At 41.3% G+C, this 17,405-nt stretch overlaps 1 protein-coding gene across 4 annotated transcripts in view; it reads right to left on the bottom strand.

The window, feature by feature from the left end:
• Nucleotides 1-17,405, bottom strand: part of HOOK3 (hook microtubule tethering protein 3) — a 93,639-nt gene that overhangs the window by 51,381 nt on the left and 24,853 nt on the right. For all 4 annotated transcript variants that reach the window (XM_032468490.1, XM_032468489.1, XM_032468491.1 and 1 more), the window contains exons 4-8: nt 15,866-15,916; nt 14,156-14,288; nt 10,137-10,204; nt 2,806-2,868; nt 1,293-1,376 (exon numbers count right to left, since the gene is read on the bottom strand). In XM_032468490.1, coding sequence (XP_032324381.1) covers nt 1,293-1,376; nt 2,806-2,868; nt 10,137-10,204; nt 14,156-14,288; nt 15,866-15,916 — 399 coding nt within the window. The remainder of the gene's footprint in view (nt 1-1,292; nt 1,377-2,805; nt 2,869-10,136; nt 10,205-14,155; nt 14,289-15,865; nt 15,917-17,405) is intronic.

Raw genomic sequence — 17,405 nt, 5'->3', positions numbered from 1 at the left:
TCATATGTGAAATCTTAAAAAAAAAAAAGGACACATGAACTCATCTACAAAACAGAAACAGACTCGCAGACATAGCAAACAATCTTATGGTTACTGGGGAAAGGGCGTGGGAGGGGATAAATTTGGGAGTTTGAGATTTACAAATGTTAGGCACTATATATAAAAATAGATGTTTCTAAAAAGTTTCTTCTGTAGACACAGGGAACTATGTTCAATATTTTGTAATAACCTTTAATGGAAAAAAATTGAAAATGAATATATGTATCTATATGCGTGACTGGGACACTCTGCTGTACACCAGAGATTGACACATTGTAATTGTACTTCAATTAAAAAAAAAAAAAAGAAAAACAGAATCACAAACACACACACAAAAAGAATCAGTCAACAGCAAACTGTTCATGGGATTCACTTCTGGGCTTAACTGCAAGAAACTGGTCTTTCTGTGAATTAGAGAACCCAGAAAGGTCAAAAGGAAAAGGGCCTTACCCTGTAATACTGATACTCAGTCTAACCTCCTTACTTCTGTTTAACCTCTTTAGAAAGGAACCCTCCGACTGGGAAGCGGCTACAGGTCAGCGTGTCTGCCGCGGGGGACAGGGTGATGAGGCCGAGCTCCTCCGCAGGGCACCCGCTCCGGCCTCACTGCGCCTCCCGCGCACTGCGTTCTCTGGGTCCTGCAGCTGCCTTCCTCGGCAGCGGCGCTTCTGGCCACTGCCCCCTTAACTCCTTTCAGCCCCTTAGGCACTTTCTCCAACTGCCTTCTGCCCGTCTGAGGTTGATGCTGACTGGTGCAGTGCTGTCACTGGCTGTCACCAAGCTGCTCGTTCAATATTCAGGAGTCCGGTGAGCCGACTGTTAAACTATCAATAACTTGGAATCGGTCACTGAGAAGGTGTTTATATCGCGGAAATTGGCAAACTGCGGAAATTAGCGAACACTACAAATCAGGGCTTCAAAAAAATCTCCCCCACCCTCTGGAGAGGGGATCTCTCTCCTTTCTCTTCTCTTGTGAGCTCACCCCATTTTAATCCACTCTCTCTCTCTGGCCTTCTGAGACGGCCCCGCGCTCTGTCTATGGTGTGTGCGTCTCTCTAAATAAATCTACTTTTACTCAGAAAAAAAAAAAAAAAAAAAAGGACTGCGAGAAGGAAGGAAAACTCCGATCTGCTCAGCCTGCACTCTTTCACCAGGATCTGCTTTTTCTTCTTCTTCTCTAATTAGGACCCAGCGCACATGGTGGGTCTCAGGGCGTGAGTTTTGAACAGGCAGGGCAGGAACAGACCTCTTACCTGCAGATCCAACTCGTGGCACCTTTGGGCTATTTCCTCCTTGGCTGACAAAGCTTCATTTAATTCCTCTGAAGTTTTCTTCAGCTGGATGGAAACACAGAGCTACAGTTAACATTTCAATATCAAGTGGCCACAGCTAACAACTGCATACACAGAATTAAAACATTTCCACCTTTTCTTTCTGTGGGGCGGGGAGAAATCAAGAACGCTTTTGCACAAGTCAAAGGAGGCACTTCTAACTTTGAACATCTTTTAGTCCTAAGTCTTGTCTTTCCTGTACTTTGAATTTGGTTCTTTGAATAGGGGTTCGATTGATAAAACATATAGCTAGCGTATTTCAACCCAAGTGTTTAAGTCATATTAAACTTTTGTGTTAATTTTGTATATCACAGTTTTGAAACTTTCGTTTTAAAACAAAAGACTTTAGTTATTCTGATTCTCAACACAAACCAAACAGTCCTGAATTGTGTCCCATTATTATAATAAACTCTAAGTTAGCATACATGAAAAGAATTCATTAAAGTTAATTTTTTTTAAAAAAAGAAAAAAATGATTAAAATAAAGTTATATGGGCTTTTCATGTGACCAAACTTCTATGTAATACAGATACAAAAAAATGCACTCAAGCTAACAAGTTTAAAATCAAACACCACAAAGGAAAGAAAAGACAAATTACAATTTGTGTTACAATTATAGCCTGTCTAAAGATTTTCCTGCAAAACATTTAGAAACCACAGGGAAGAAATGAGAGAAAACACAGATTACAAAGACTGCTACCCATGCTTTGGAATAGATATCCCAGAATAGCAGGAAGATGGAAACTGACAATGTAACAGTATTTTATTAAAAAGCAATAATTAAAATTACAAATCAACATTCCTATTAAAAACATAAGAATACATTGCAGAGTTCCTTTAAAAATATTGTAGTTCCAGGAAAAAAGAAAATAAACAGACATAAAAAAAAAAAAAAAAAAAAAAACCCAAACCAAACAAACAAAAAAAACAACAAAAAAAGAAAAATACTGTAGTTCCTTAGTGCATTTAAATATTTCCTGACCAATTGGTCACTTCCTCACAAGGATGAAGGGTAGAGGAGACATTCAATTAAAGAATAACAAAAAATAAAAGGTAAAATATCCTTTGCATTATAAATAAACCAGAAGATTAAATGCATGTCATTTTGCATGAAGGCATCTATTGTGTTAAATGTGGCATACAGAAAGATACCACTAATGGAAAAACTATGACTAGAAAATACAAATTACAGTAAGTTAAAGAAGTTAATTTATTTTAAAGGGGCTGGGTTATGCAATAATACAGTTATGACAAAAATTTAATCACAAAGGTGTGATATCCATTAGTAAAGTAGCTTAAGTTCTTGAATTTTTGGCAAAAACAAAGAATTATACCAATATATTTTGTAAACAATTTCAACAGAAACACTGCTCTCATTCATGTCTAAAGTTTCTCCTTTAATCTCTGCGTGGATAAAACAATGCAAGGTCAGGTACCTGGCGGTCAAGGTCAACGTAGGCATCATTCCCAGCAGAGACAGGAGACTCTTTACTCATCAGCTGAAATCAAGATTCAAAAGATTACAACCATGAGACGGAAAAGCCAGTCTATATAATATGCTTACACAACAAACATGAACACCCAGTGGCTAGGGAATTATAAAAATTAAAATGAAAACACAAATGTAAAAGGGACACTTTCTTATATGTGGAAGCTTCTGTCTGGACCTTTGTTGCACTGCAGGATTAGCCCTCACTTAAAATTGCATGTCTAAATTCTGGTGCATCCTTAAAGTAGGGCAAGTCATGAGAACCAAGTATTGCTTACTTTTCTCACTAAAAAGACAAGTCTTTAATTGAAAAATGTGGCCAAATGCTTGAAAACATTGACTTTTCAGTAAAAAAATACAGCAACACGAAGTAACTCTTTCTTTCCAATGAATAAATGTGGGCAGTGTCAATCCCAGCCCAAATTCCAGGCGAACGTTCACTGATCCCTCATGTTCCAAAGAGATCCGGAGGGGGTGACAGGGTCTGGGGAGAAAATTCCGAACGTGACAAATGTCAGGGGCATGTTCAAACGTCCCAATCCTCTACTGTTCCCTTCTCATGTTCTGTCCGAGGGACGACAGAAGAGGGACAATTAGATGTGTGGGGATGGACTAATGGGAGAGCCTGTCATTTCAGCCTCACCCCACTCTCTAAAGAACTGAAATGCTAAGTTCAGCTGCACCTTTTTCTTGGCATCCGTGGTTCTCAAAGTGAGGTCCCCAGGGGAGGGTATAACTCAAGTGGTGGAGCGCCTGCTTAGCATGCATGAGGTCCTGGGTTCAATCCCCAGTACCTCCTCTAAAAATAAAGAAATAAGTAAACCTAATCACAGCCCCCTCCCCAAATTAAATAAATAAATTAATTACTCTTCAAAGTGATGTCCCCAAACCAACAACATTGGCACTGCCTAGGAGTTGGTCCGAAATGTAAATTTTTGGGTCCCCGCCCAGATTTACTGAGTCAGAGACTCAGGGGTTAGGGCCCAGCATGCACACCTAGGTGTGAGACCCACCTGCGCTATACTGATGTCCTAAGAAGAGTGAAAATCTCTTTGCATTTACAGGGGGAAAAAAAAATCTCAGGAAGGGTTAAAAACAAAAACAAAAACAAAAAAACACTGGATTCACCATTTTATGCTTTTATTTTGAAAATATTAATAAAAAGATATTTCAAATATCTTTCTTCCTGTTGAAAAAATAAAACCCAACGCAGAGAGGTTAAAATTCATAAAAAAAATATACAGAGAAAAAAACCCATTTTTCTACCATCCAGGAAATAATCACCTCTGTAATTTCAAGGTGTTTAAGAAGCTGGCTGTGCCAGGGGGTCTCACACAGTTCAAGTAAGAAGGACAAGCACTGTATCGTGTGATGAGGCTTCCAGGTCCTGTCCCTCTGGACTTTCTCCCTGTTTTTCCCTCACCGCCCACCGTTCTCACATCCCCAAACATTACTATTTTGTCTGCCTGCGGTTGACTCCCCCGCCTTCTGCCAACAGCATCCTCTTAGTTTTGGAGTCTCCCCCTCCACACTTCACCATCAGTTTCTAGTCAGTTACCTTCTGTTTCTAGTCAGTTACCTTCTGTTTCTAGTCAGTTACCTTCTGTTTCTAGTCAGTTACCTTCCGTTTCTAGTAAGTTACCTTCCGTTTCTAGCCTAGAGTCCATGGTCTATTATTTTGATGATTTTTGTCAATATAATCAATTCTCTTACTTTAATTCCTTCTACTTGGCAAAAATCTCAATCTGAGACCAATCCAACTACCTGTCTCTTCTGTCCAAATATCCTAACTGCTAAGTACTAAGAGAGTGAAAATATTTTTAAAATCATAAAACACAATATACAGTTTCCAATCTCAACTGGGCCTTCAGAGATGCCCCAAAAGTGCAGCTTTGCTTTCCTAATCAACTGTCTGTTTACTGCCTTTAGAGGTTACTCCAGACCTTTCCTGCTCTCCACACTTCACCAACTCCCGCCACTCTCCATCAGAAAACCCTTCTCCCAGGTAAGAAATCCCCCAACTTCCTGTACCTTAACCTACAGAATTGGCAGCATTCATGCCCATCCTTTCCTTCTTCAGTCTTGTTATAATACAAGTGCCATTCCTCCCATGCCAGGCCAACTCCTCCACTTACACGCTCTCAGCCCTGTCTCTTCCCAGCTTCTCACAGACCCTGGACCATTTACCATCGTCTCTCTTGGAATCTCAACCTCTCTCTCTCTTTCTTGTCGCTTCTTCCTATTTAGCAGTTAAAGAATTAAAAACAGTATCATTTACTTGACTACCATTCACATTTCTCCAGAGAAGGTAACATACAAATGGCCAAGAAACACATGAAAAGATGCTCAACATCAGGGGTCTTTAGAAAAAGGCGAATCAGCCATAATGAGAAAACCACTCCACACCCACCAGGATGGCTGTTATCTAGAAGACGGACAGCAACAGGGGTTGACAAAGAGGCAGAGAAATTAGAATCCTCATGCACTGCTGGTGGGAATCTAAAATGGTGCAGCGCTGGTGGAAAACACATCGACATTTCCTCAACAAGTTAAACATGGAATTACCAAATACCCAGCAGTTCAGTTTCTGGGTATATACCCCAAAGAATTAAAAACAGGTGTTCAAAAAACCCCATACGCTCACATTCACAGCAGCACTATCCACAACAGCCAAAAGGGGGAAATAACCCAAATGTCCATGAACGGATGGATGAATAAACAAAATGTGGAATACTCCCACCACGGAATAGCATTCAACCATAAACAGGAAGTGAGTATTACTACCTGTGACAAAACCACCTTGAAAAAGGCAAATTTTATGTTATGGGTATTTTACCACAATAGGAAGAAGAAAAAAATCAAAGTAGCATCTGAATAAAGACACACAGACTGTCGTCTTGCAAAAGCCATTCTTCAACTCCATACTTCTACCCGGCCACCCCCACCTTTCTCCCGGATCCAGTCGGTCCCCAAGCCTGCTGACTAAAGCTCTGACGACTTTCAGTCTGCCCACTTCTCTCCAGCCTCCTGCCATAGCCCAGCCCAGGCTTCCACCGCCCTCGCTGGATCGTCACTGAGGGCTTAATGCTCGCCTCTCCCGAGCCGTGCTCTGCTCCAATTCAATTCTTCTTCGGATTTTCTCCAATACAGACTTCAGTGTATTTTCTCCCTAAAATCTACTCACTGGTTTCCAAAATTCCCAACTCTTTTAACAAAACCGTTCATTGTCCTACTGACCTTAAGGTTCCCGTCTCATCTCCGGGCACCCCGCAGAGTGTGCTAACGGGTTCTTCCTTCCACACCCCCGACGGGCCAGGCAGCACCTGCTCTTTCGTGCCTCTGGGACTGTGTGCACGACAACGTCTGCCCCTCCTCACCGCGTCCCATCCTTCGGTGCTCAGGTTAGTTCCCCGGGGAGCCCTCCCCAGCATGCCTGAACTGAGTCACATACGCCTGTTTTTCCCCTTGATGGCACTTTCTACTTTGAATGCTTTGAGTTCTCTAAATTGCTCATTTGGCCATTTCTCCTTTTAGACTAACATTCTGTGAGGCCAGGACCATGACTGTCTTTTCCACAGCTGGAGCCCAAAGGTCCATTATAGCTCCTGGTGCATATTAGATGCTCAGTAAGTTACTTGCTAAACGAGTAAAATGAATAAGCACGTAACAGAGGCACCGTCTGAAAAGCCTAATTGTACCTACGATTTTATGTATTGCTCTGTTCACTTGACATTTTACATGTTTTCCCTTTGTCAGAAGGTACTCCTTTTTTGGTTTCAAATACCAGCCACAGAATATCCCATGGGATAGAGGTCATGTGCTCACCAGTAGCTATATATTGTTTTCACATTTCTGTTCATATAAAACAGTTTAATAAACACTGTTGTGTCCAATCTAGTTATGAATTTCTAAATAATTCCCTGGGATAGATTCATAGAATGAAAATCACTCAGTCACAGATTTTAATGAAAAAAAAACCCTTGATTAAAGATCCAATACCTGTTACTACAGAAAAATTGGAAAATGCAGAACCATTTAGAATTAACATTTTGGAAAGTTGCTTGGTTTTCACTCATCTTAATTTTTATTTTAAACAAAAATGGGATTATACTGTTCATGTGCTCTGTATCTTACCTTTTTAAACCTAATATAAACTTTCCCCATGTCATTACATATTCTTCAAAAAATATGCTTTAGTGTCTACGTAACATGCCAATATATTATTGTACCATAATTTATTTATCCGTTCCCCTGTTGCTGGGCAGTTAGGTTATTTCTCATGTTTCAGTCCTAGAAGATAATGCGGAAATAAACAATCTTGAGGTGACACAGTACGTCATGGAAGTGGGGTCTCCATGGATCTGAGTTCTAAGTTTGTCACCACTTCTTGTGTGAACCTGAGCAAGTAACTCACACCGTCCAGGCCTGTATCCTCTTTCTTAAAATGGCTACAATAATTGGACACACCTCAAAGGATTGTAGTTGATTTTTTTGTCATTTTAAAAATTGTGGTAAAAAATATAGAACATAAAATCGGTCATTTCAACAATGTTTTATGTGCACATTTCAGTAGCATTGATGACAACTGAAGTGAATTTTAAATGAGTTAACAGATTTAAGTGTTCAGTGACTACCCGCACTTCTGAGCACACAGCAGGTGCTAAACAAACGTGTATAACTAATGTCACTATCTGTGTATTTCAGAGCTCCTTCAGCTCCTAAAAGTGGAACCACAGGACTAGCTGCAGTAAGGCAGCACAGTTAATGGCCCTCTCATTATTCTTCTTGCTTTTGTTTAGTAACAGAATCCTCAACTTTTGGCTGGGTCCATGACCAGCGGGAATAAAGACCACGTTTCAGAGTTTCCATGTGTGGCAGTGTGAGTAACAGCTGGATAACAGGAGGGAGAATTCCTGGAATTTTACTTAGAGGAAGTGGGGGACCCTCTTTCAGCCCTGCCTGCTGGCTGGACTGTGAACGTGAGGGCTGGAAGCCAAGCAGCCACAGCTGGCCACAGGGTGGGACTCACGCGTTAAGGATGGCAGACAGTAAGATGCAAGAAAGCTGCGTCCCTATGACTACAGAGCCAACCCAGGACCACTTAAGAGCGAATTAAACTTACACCTTGCTTGGGTGATCATCATTTTGTCATTTTAACACTCAAGACCTTGTGTCTTACATGGCAAAGAGTTTACCCTCCTCCCTTCAGCGCTGTCTGCCAAACTGATTATCTGCTAAAAGCTTTGCTTTTTTGAAAAGGTCCTGTATAATGAAAAGTTTGGCTGACCTCTGTCCCCATTTACTGGGAGGCAGCCTCCAGATTCCTGGAACTTCTCTGACTGTCTTTGTTATTCATGGTGGGCCCTTAGATAGTTTAAGCAAACGTGATGACTCTGGTTGGAGGCTGCTGGTGCCAGAAAAACCAACCATGTACTAGAAGGTTGGCGCTCTGTGCCACTTGGTATCAGCCTGACCTCTGGGGAGGAGAAGGGGCTGGAAATTTAGTTCAACTTTGGGGCCAGTGATGAAATCAATCACACCTATCTATGAAACCCCAATAAAACTATGGACTTGAAAGCTCAGGTGAGCTTCCCTGGTTGGCAGTACTCTGAGTATTGTCACACATTAATGCCGGGAGGGTGACATCTCGTGATCCCATGGGGAGGTGACAACAGAGGCTTTGAGTTTTGGGACCCTCACGGACCCCCACTGTGGGGGGAGCTGGTTCTGATGTGTATTCTTTTGCTATAATAAAACCATCATTGTTATTGAGTTCTGTGAGTCACTCCAGCAAATTATCAAATCTGAGGGGTAGTGGGAACCCCTGGATTCATAGTGGATCGGATTTAAAAGAAAACATGTTATCTTAATTTGAATTTAGCATTTTTCATGTTTGTCTGTTGTGGGTTTTTTTTCCTGTTAGTTACATTCTTACATTCTATACTGTTTCTAGTTCCCTTAAAGTTGTCTTCCATTGCTTTTATGATTCAAAAATTCTCACATCCTAAGATCAGCCAATTATTAATCTATATTTTATTTTTACTCTTATAGTTCTATGTTTGAACTATATTAAGTTCTATATATAGAATATAGTTCTAGATTTGATGGAGTTCAGGACACGTGACCCCAAAACATGGCTCCTTGGCATACTGAGTGTTTCAGGCTGAAGGGATTTGTGCCAGAGCAGGTTAGGAAAGATTTTTCTGACGTTCCTCTGAAGCAGGTCTTAAGACCTTCATGTGAGAGGCACCTCACTGTGCTCAGAGGAAAGGAGTAGCCTTATCTCCAAAGTCAGAGGGATGTGGAAGAAATCTGAACAAACGGGAAGGACTGGCTGCTTCCCTAGAGATGACACCGAGCTCAAACTCTTTCTTGCCCTATCACACTTTCCCATGTAACTCCACTCTTCATCAAACCTCGCAATGAAACACTCGGGTTTAAACACTTCTTTGGTCTTTATTTCTTTATGAAGGCTCCTGTGTCGTGTAAAACTTAAATAAATGTGTATGTTTTTTCTCTTGTTAATCTGTGTTTTCTATGGCGGTCCCAGCTGACAGCTTGGAAGGATGGAGGGAAAAAACATTTTTCCCCTCCTACAGTTTCAAATAAATATTCATTTAGAAACTGCTTTGGGTGTGATTGGAGTTGAAGACTCATTTTCTGCCAAACAAGAAATCAGTATTTGGGGGGAAGGTATAGCTCAGTGGCAGAGCACATGCCTGGCACGCACAAGGTCCTGGCTTCCACCCCCAGGCCCTCTATTGAAAATAAATGAACTTCATTACCCCTCCCCCCCAAAAAAGAAATCAAAACCTAAATGTGAGAGAGACTGCTGGTTTAACACAGATATTATTTGTAATGGCTTTAGGAGTTAGTCTACTGCTCCTAATTCATTAGGGCATTTTTAAAGATTAGGACTAGTTACCAAATATCCATACCTGTAAGATAAATGTTTAACATTAAATAAAAATGAGGGGTGGGAGGGTACAGCTCAGTGGTAGAGTGTATGCTTAGCATGCACAAGGTCCTGAGTTCAATCCTCAGCACCTCCATTAAAAAAGTAATAATAATAATAATAATCAAACCTAATTACACCCCCGCCAAAAAAAAAAAAAAAAAAAAAGCGAAAAATGAGACAAGCTATATCACAGGTGTAAGGAAAAAAATTCTCAAAAACTAAGTAGGAGAATCGCTTTTTAAAATCTTGACTTCAGTTCCTTAAACTCATGTTTGCTGCTTTAAGGTCTCGCACCCCGTAAGCACAAGGGTCCAACGTACCTCCTGAATGGCTGTCATGACAACGTGCTGAACGGACTCCTCCATCATCATAATGGCCTGGATGTACTCTGCAAACAAGAACAACCTGGGATGTCACCGTTCAGGGTAACGGCAGTCGGGGGTGGGGGCAGCTAAGGCATCGCGAACTCTTGTCAGTAGTTTCCTGTGTGTTGATTCTTCCTCCGATTCCTCAGATAGGGTTCAGAGGTAAAGTAAAGGCTGAACATCACAGAACTCATCGTCCCTTAAAATAAGTGCCTCCTCCCACCCACTCTACACACGGAAAGTTGAGGGTACAGCTAAAGGTCACGGGAATGGCGGGTCTCAGGAATGCCAAACAAGGAAACGGTGGAGCCTAAAGCCAGCATGGAAAGGACTCTGTATTCCTGTTTCTAAAATCAAAAAATCTTTCACATTATTCTCTGTTACACATTAAAAAATTTTGAAGTCTGTGTTTTGTTCTTACGAGACATCAAAGCATTGAATTTTGTATAATTCCTTCCTTAACATTTCCTATAATTAAAAAAAAAACCTTAGTGACCCTGAGAGCTGCTTAGGACAAAGAACTGAGATGAATTTAAAATAGAGATAAAATACTTATTGTATAACCCTGGGCTTAAAAAATAACAACCCATGTCTCTAATAAGCTAAAGCACCAACTGCATCCATCCTACCTTCACCCCTGCCCCAAAGGGGGAGGATCCTCAGCCATTAAGTGGGGACAGAGTTGAAAAAAATATTTTCTTCCCAACTAAAACACCCGGGAAGGGGTTTACATTATTTTCAAATCCAACAATGGATGAAAAAAGTGGCATGAGGCATAAAAGATTAATAGGCAGCTTGGATTTCAACAAATATGGTAAATATAGTTTAATGAGCAACATTTAAACAAGTCAAGTCATTAGGAAAGCCTTGACCAGCCTCTCCCCACTCTATACCCCCCAAAAAACACCAAAAACTTGTCTTAGCACTCCAGTTTTATATAAAATAGTCTAACTGTGAAATTGTTACAGTAACCTTTTGGGAAGAGACTCAGGTATTTGGAGTACCAAACTGTAATCTCTTGCTTGATAGGTAAATTGTTTAAAAAAAAGAGAGAGAGAATTTTGACGGCCCTATTAAATTATGACATTCCAGTTGTTAATGTCAAAGCTTTTAGTTTTTAAGGAAGTACCGTCTTCCAGCTACTTGTACCCAACCAACGTGCGGTGACACAGACAAGACACAACACACTTAAATCGCAGGCATGGGTCTCAGGCCAAAAGCAGGAATGCATCGTCACTTAACCACTATCTGGTCAAAAAAAAAAAAAAGAATTCCTTTAGTCTGAACTCAACTTTCTGTTTGCTTTGCTTTGTTAGTGAGGGGCATCTGTGTGTGCTGGGATGCAGGGGTGCCAGACACAGAATTCAAAGGCTACGGAGGAACTGGCGGAGCTGGGATCAGAATGGAGGACTGTGGACATGGAGAGGACAGGCAGCGGCCTGTTCGCGGGAGGGAGACTGATGGCAGCCCGGTGGTCGTGAAGGAGGTGACGGCGGACAGGGAGGTCGGGGTTAGTCAGGTGTGAGGGGAAGCGTTAGTTAAGAAGCGGTGTTGCCACGTCAAGGCCCTTCCCCGCGAACACCGTAAAATGCCAGATGATAAAATGAGGATGAGAACCCCGTTAATGTACAAATTTTGAAAAATAAAAAAAATTTAAATCTTAAAAGTCCAAAATACAAGTGTGTATGATTACTGAGGCCATGCTGGAGAATGAAGTGTGTGATGTCAGGGAGTTTATCCTGAAAACTTAGCCTATGGGTCCAGAATGTATAGCTCGGTTTAGTACTGAGAGTATTAAGTTATAATGTGGAAGAGACACAGATTTTCATTCCCATCTAGCCTTTCCCAAGCAAGAACTCCTGGGCAAGTCAAATAATACCTATAAGGTTTAATTTTCCCACCTGTAAAAAGTGGTTTTTGTTACCAGGCAGAAGGGAGACACTCAGTAAATATTATCATTAGTCTGTTTTCACTAATCTTTGCTTTTTCCAATTCATCACCATTTCTCTGTCCCAGTTTGAGACATCAGATAACTGAGATAAATGTAGGCTGAGCCAACGTGCTGAGCAATTACTCCTCACTTCTAGGAACTGAAAAATACATCCTCTAAACAGAATGCCCTGTCTGTGTGGTGCCTTGTGAATTACAAAGCAAATACACACATGCGGCTTCACTGACTCTGCGTGACAATCAGGTGTGGTGCCCTCACTCTGCAGAGGAGGAAACAGGCTGAGTGTCTGTCTAGTCCATGTCAGGTGGCAGATGGCATGGCCACTCTGTAAGCCTTATGTCTGTGTCACCATGGGCAGTGACTCAAGTTCATTTCATTTGATTCTTGGCTCTCAGTTGTGTTCCTGAGAGCAGAGTCTGCCCCCTGGACAAGGGAGACGTTACAATCCTGTTCAAAGTTTCCACCATTTATATAATTTTCAGGGAAAAACTCAATCTAGGTGCTATACAGAACACTTGGTCTGTGTGAGAATCTCAACAAATATTATGATTGCTTTTCCATAGGACTATGCTTATCGATGACAGCCTTGTCTTTTCCTGTTCATACCCTGTAGTAAGTAATCGGCCAAGTCTTAACAGCTATAAACTTCCAAGAGCTGAGGACTCCCTAACAGAATACATTCAGAAGTCCTTATCTGAATTCAATAAACTCCGCTGAATAATATAATAATAATTTAATAATAAATTTAATAATTTAGTAATAATTTTTCATCCACCTTTTCAAATCAATGCATCTACTTAGAGATTTAATGTGTCTTAAACCTTCATACTGACACCAATCTTCTAATCTTTCACAAGTAACTTTTAGATAGTTCAGTAATATATAAACAATACAAATGTAGCAAATTCTCTATTTTAATTCCTGAGTTACACAGAATGAACAAGCTAACTTTTACTATAGACTACAGTATGCTAAAATCTTAAAAGGAATGAGGATAGAGAGAAGTAAATACATTGTTAGAAAAAATTCCTGAATCAGAGACCAATAAAACTGGTCACAGCTTCAGGAAATGAGACTGACTGTTATTAAATTCATCACCAGAACACCCAAAAGGCTAGTTAAGAATCTGCCTTATATTAGCAAGGATGGAATAGGAGGAACAAGAAAAATACCTTTGGGCTTAGGAAGAAATCCATCTTCTTCCAAGGTCACGTAAATCACGGTGAAAGTGTCCTCGTCTTTTAGAACAGCCCCCAACTACCACTCTGCTTGGTCGCCTTTGGTCCCTTCCTCACTGGTCTCCGCTTATAGCTGCGGGTTCTTTTCAGCACCTCACAGGTGACCCAAGTCTTTCTGACACTCAGTTTCTACTGCTCTGATTACTCTTAACCCATTATCCTCCTCATCTTTGCCCGGACACCTTCCCTGACCCAAGCCTACACGGTCCCCCATCACATTTCACTGTCCCAGCACTCCCCACTTCTCAGGCCAGTTAAGAGAGGCATTATTTATTCCTTCCACCCCCTCACCCCTCTCAACTACAGTTCCACTAGGGCAGGTACCACATCTGTTTTGTCTGACATTGTGTTCCAAGCCCCAGCATAAGGCAGGAATTCAGTAAATGTTTATGAAATAAACCCTTCATACTTGTAACTTAAAATACCTAATCTTAAGTTCCCACAGTGGAATTGATCATTATTGTTAATTATTAATTAATTTGGCTGGACTGTCTAATTAATGGTAAATTTCATCACATTCGGTGCAGTTAAAAATAATCTACTCAAAGAATGACGTCGTCTTGTAGAAAAAGGAAGCATATCATCACAAGCAAATTAATTCTACTTGTGAAACTCTTCTAAGCTTGAAAACAGATTACTAGCAAAAATCATAGAAAAACGGCATTCTCTGAGGATGGTCTTAAGGCGAGGTTGTTATCCGCACTTGTGATTTACATCTGAAATACACCACGAGTGTTGTTCTCCTTAGTCACCTGACAGGCACAGGCTGACTTGTAGGGAATTACCTTGCTTCTGCTCACAGTTCACAGCACAGCCCAGGATGAGCTGAAGCATCCTCCCGAGCTCTGCGGCGTCGGCATGCTCCCCGAGGAGGTTCACGTCGGGGAGGGTGAAGTCGTTAATCTGCTGCCCCAAAATCTGGACAGAGAAAAGCAGATGAGAACTGCGTTTACATCTATACGACCGGATAAAATACTAGGCAGAGATGTTTGTCAGCACCAGAAAGCTGTTCCTTCAATCTGAGGGCAGAGCTGTAATGTCATTCGCACTGCCCATTTCTTTTCACGCTCCTGTACGTAAACTATAATAACTATGTTGAGTCACAGCAACTTAGTCCCTAACCTGGGACGTGGTGTGTGTGCACTGAGCAAAGAAGCTGATATGACCGAGCCCGCCACCTCCCCCGGAGGGACCAGACGTGCGCGCTCTGGGGAAGCAGAGCCCGGGAGTTCTGACCCAGGGGCACCCGGAGGAGCAGAGATTAAACACAGGTGCGCGCCCACACCGGTAAGATTCCCCTGGCCACCTGCACTCCATCCGACTCCGAAATGCTGATAACAAGGCACCTATGTTAGTAAGGAGAATGGAGGATTCCTTGTTGGGGAAACTGGCCCCAATGAAATGACATATGCACACAAAAGGGTAGGTTTCTGTCTGACAACCCGGCAGTGAAAAAAGAAGATGCTGAAAGCACAAAAGCAGATTGAAAGTGGCTGCAGTGTTATGGGGGGGGGTGGTGAGAGAGGGGCTGAGAGGAGCAGTATCTGGTGGCTCACAGTAGGAAGTAAGCATCTGAGTCTCAACGCAGCAGGAAGCCATGGAAGATGACTCTGAGGGGGAGAGTGACGTAATCAAATTTTCATTTAAAAAAATCACCCTGGCTTGAGAGGGGAGAAGAGACTGCAGAGGGGATGGAGTGAAACCAGGGCCACCAGTCAGATGGCTACTCTAAGCAGACACAGCGGCGGCCTGGTAGCGGGTGGTGGCAGCGGAGACGGAGAAAGCTGTATTTTGCAGGTTTAACTAATAGGTCTTGCTGATGACATCAGAAGAAGGAAGGGCTGTAGGATGGGCTGTGGGTTTTGGACTTGAACAGCAGTGTAGATGGCTGGGCCACCTACTGAGACGACGAAGACAGACAACGTAAGCACAGGGGTAGATTTAGATGCAGGTGAGCTTGTTGGGAAGGAGCAGTAAGGAAACGACATAGGTGTTCTGGGCTGCCTGTGTCCACGTGCTCTCTGTGATTATGAAGCTTAAACGAGTTCCATGGCCTGATTTTTCCCCTCTGCGGTGTCTTGACTATTGTGATGCAGACTCAGAGGATAAACTGAGTTAATTTAGCAATGGGGGTTTGCCAAGGAATAAAGTGGAGGTAGGCAAGGGACTTGTTAATAAGAATGCGTGGACTCTAAACCACCTTCACAAGTAAGGGAAGAAAGGAGAGAGTTAATAGACAGCAGAAAGGCAAGTTTAACACAAATGAGTAACCATCCACAAACTACCCATATGACAGTGAAAAAGATTATTTATCTGGCAAGCACCTAATAGCTGGTTTTTTGAATCAATATCCTAGAAACTACGATGGAAGGTGAGACTGATTATTAATTCTGAGGTGATTTTTCCTTTACTCGAAACTACTGTAAAACTGAAACACTGTCAAATTAAACTGCCCTACAGTAACACTTTCAAGCAGAGCAAGAAAGATCCCTCACCTCATGATTGTAATCCAGGATTCCCTTTAAAATTTTCTTCAGATTGCTTATCTGTTCGGAGAGAGAGAAGACAACTGGGTAAAAGGCGACCACAGATGAACATACAGTTTAGCCTAAAAAATTTCTGAACCAACGAATCATTCTTGATAATCATAAGGTAAACATAAAAAGTAACATTGAACAGTATATTTGAATTACTTTCATAAAAAAGGACTAACAACGGCTTAATTTATCTGATCTAAGAGATTTATAAAATAAATTAGGTTTCCAATTATGTTAAAATTTCAGTCTTATGATCACATTGACAAAAATTGGAGAGTCATTAAACGAGATTCAACTGTAAGATTAAATTATGTAGATTTTCTGCAGGGAGGGGAAAAATGTGTCATCCTTACTGAAGACTTGAGTTCAGTGCTGTTTTCCCTAGAAAAGCAGAGTTGCATCTTATATAGAGGTTAAGTTCTAAAGTTAGAGCATTAAGCAAGCATTACAGTCAAAATTACCCTTGGAAATCTTTTTTTAAAATATATTTTTATTGAAGCATAGTCAGTTTACAATGTTGTGTCAATTACTGGTGTACAGCACAATGCTTCAGTCATACAGGAATGTACATATATTCATTTTCATATTCTTTTTAACCATAAGTTACTACAAGATATTGAATATAGTTCCCTGTGCTATCCAGTATAAACTTGTTGTTACCCCTGGAAATCTCTTACAGCAACTTACAGAACAGGTTGTCACCTATGAAGGAATGTCTCCAAATTCCTCCACTGTCAGAAAAGAGTGCGTGTCTTCAGCTGAGCACCAAAGTAAATATTTAGGAGCCTTAAGGTTAAAAGAATACCACTATATCTTTAAGTGTTGGTATAACGCTCAGCATCACAAGACACTTGTGCTATGTGGAGCATCTCAGTAACAAGGCAGGGCGAGGGCCCAGCACTCACTCAACTTCACAGCACAGGTTCCCTGACCATGCTACCTGGGGGAAATCACAGGCAGAATCACCTGCAATATTCACTGTAAACTTGTTCTTTGGGTTGTTTTTTTTTTTTTTTTTGGTGGGAGGAGCTAACTAGGTTTATTTATTTATTTTTAATGGTGGTGCCGGGGACTGAACCCAGGACCGTGTGCCTGCTAGGCATGCGCTCCACCACTGAGCCATCCCCTCCCGCTGTACACTTGTTTTTTCCCCTTCTTTTTTTTTTTTTTTTTTGGACCCAACTCATATGGCTGAATTTGAGCTAAGTTAGATACATATAAAATATGATTCTGCTGATCGTCCATCGTCCACCTTGGCTGTCCCTAGCCAGTGCTTGTAGCTGAAGACATCCTAGGACAGCAGACCGCAGGACATGTGGCTGTCAAATAAGAGAGGCTTAAGCACAGCTGTGGAATCCAATGGTTAATCAAAGACACATTTACTTTTAAGGGAGAAAATAAACTGCAAACTTTGTATTAAAAAAAAAAGAATCTCACAAATAAAATTAACATGTTGGTAAATCTGGAGACATGGAAAATTTATAATTTCTTTGATTCT

This window comes from Camelus ferus, chromosome 26 (assembly GCF_009834535.1).
Source record: "Camelus ferus isolate YT-003-E chromosome 26, BCGSAC_Cfer_1.0, whole genome shotgun sequence".
NCBI lineage: Eukaryota > Metazoa > Chordata > Mammalia > Artiodactyla > Camelidae > Camelus > Camelus ferus.
Note: the sequence above shows the minus strand (reverse complement) of the source record. Positions and strands in the feature narration are given on the sequence as shown.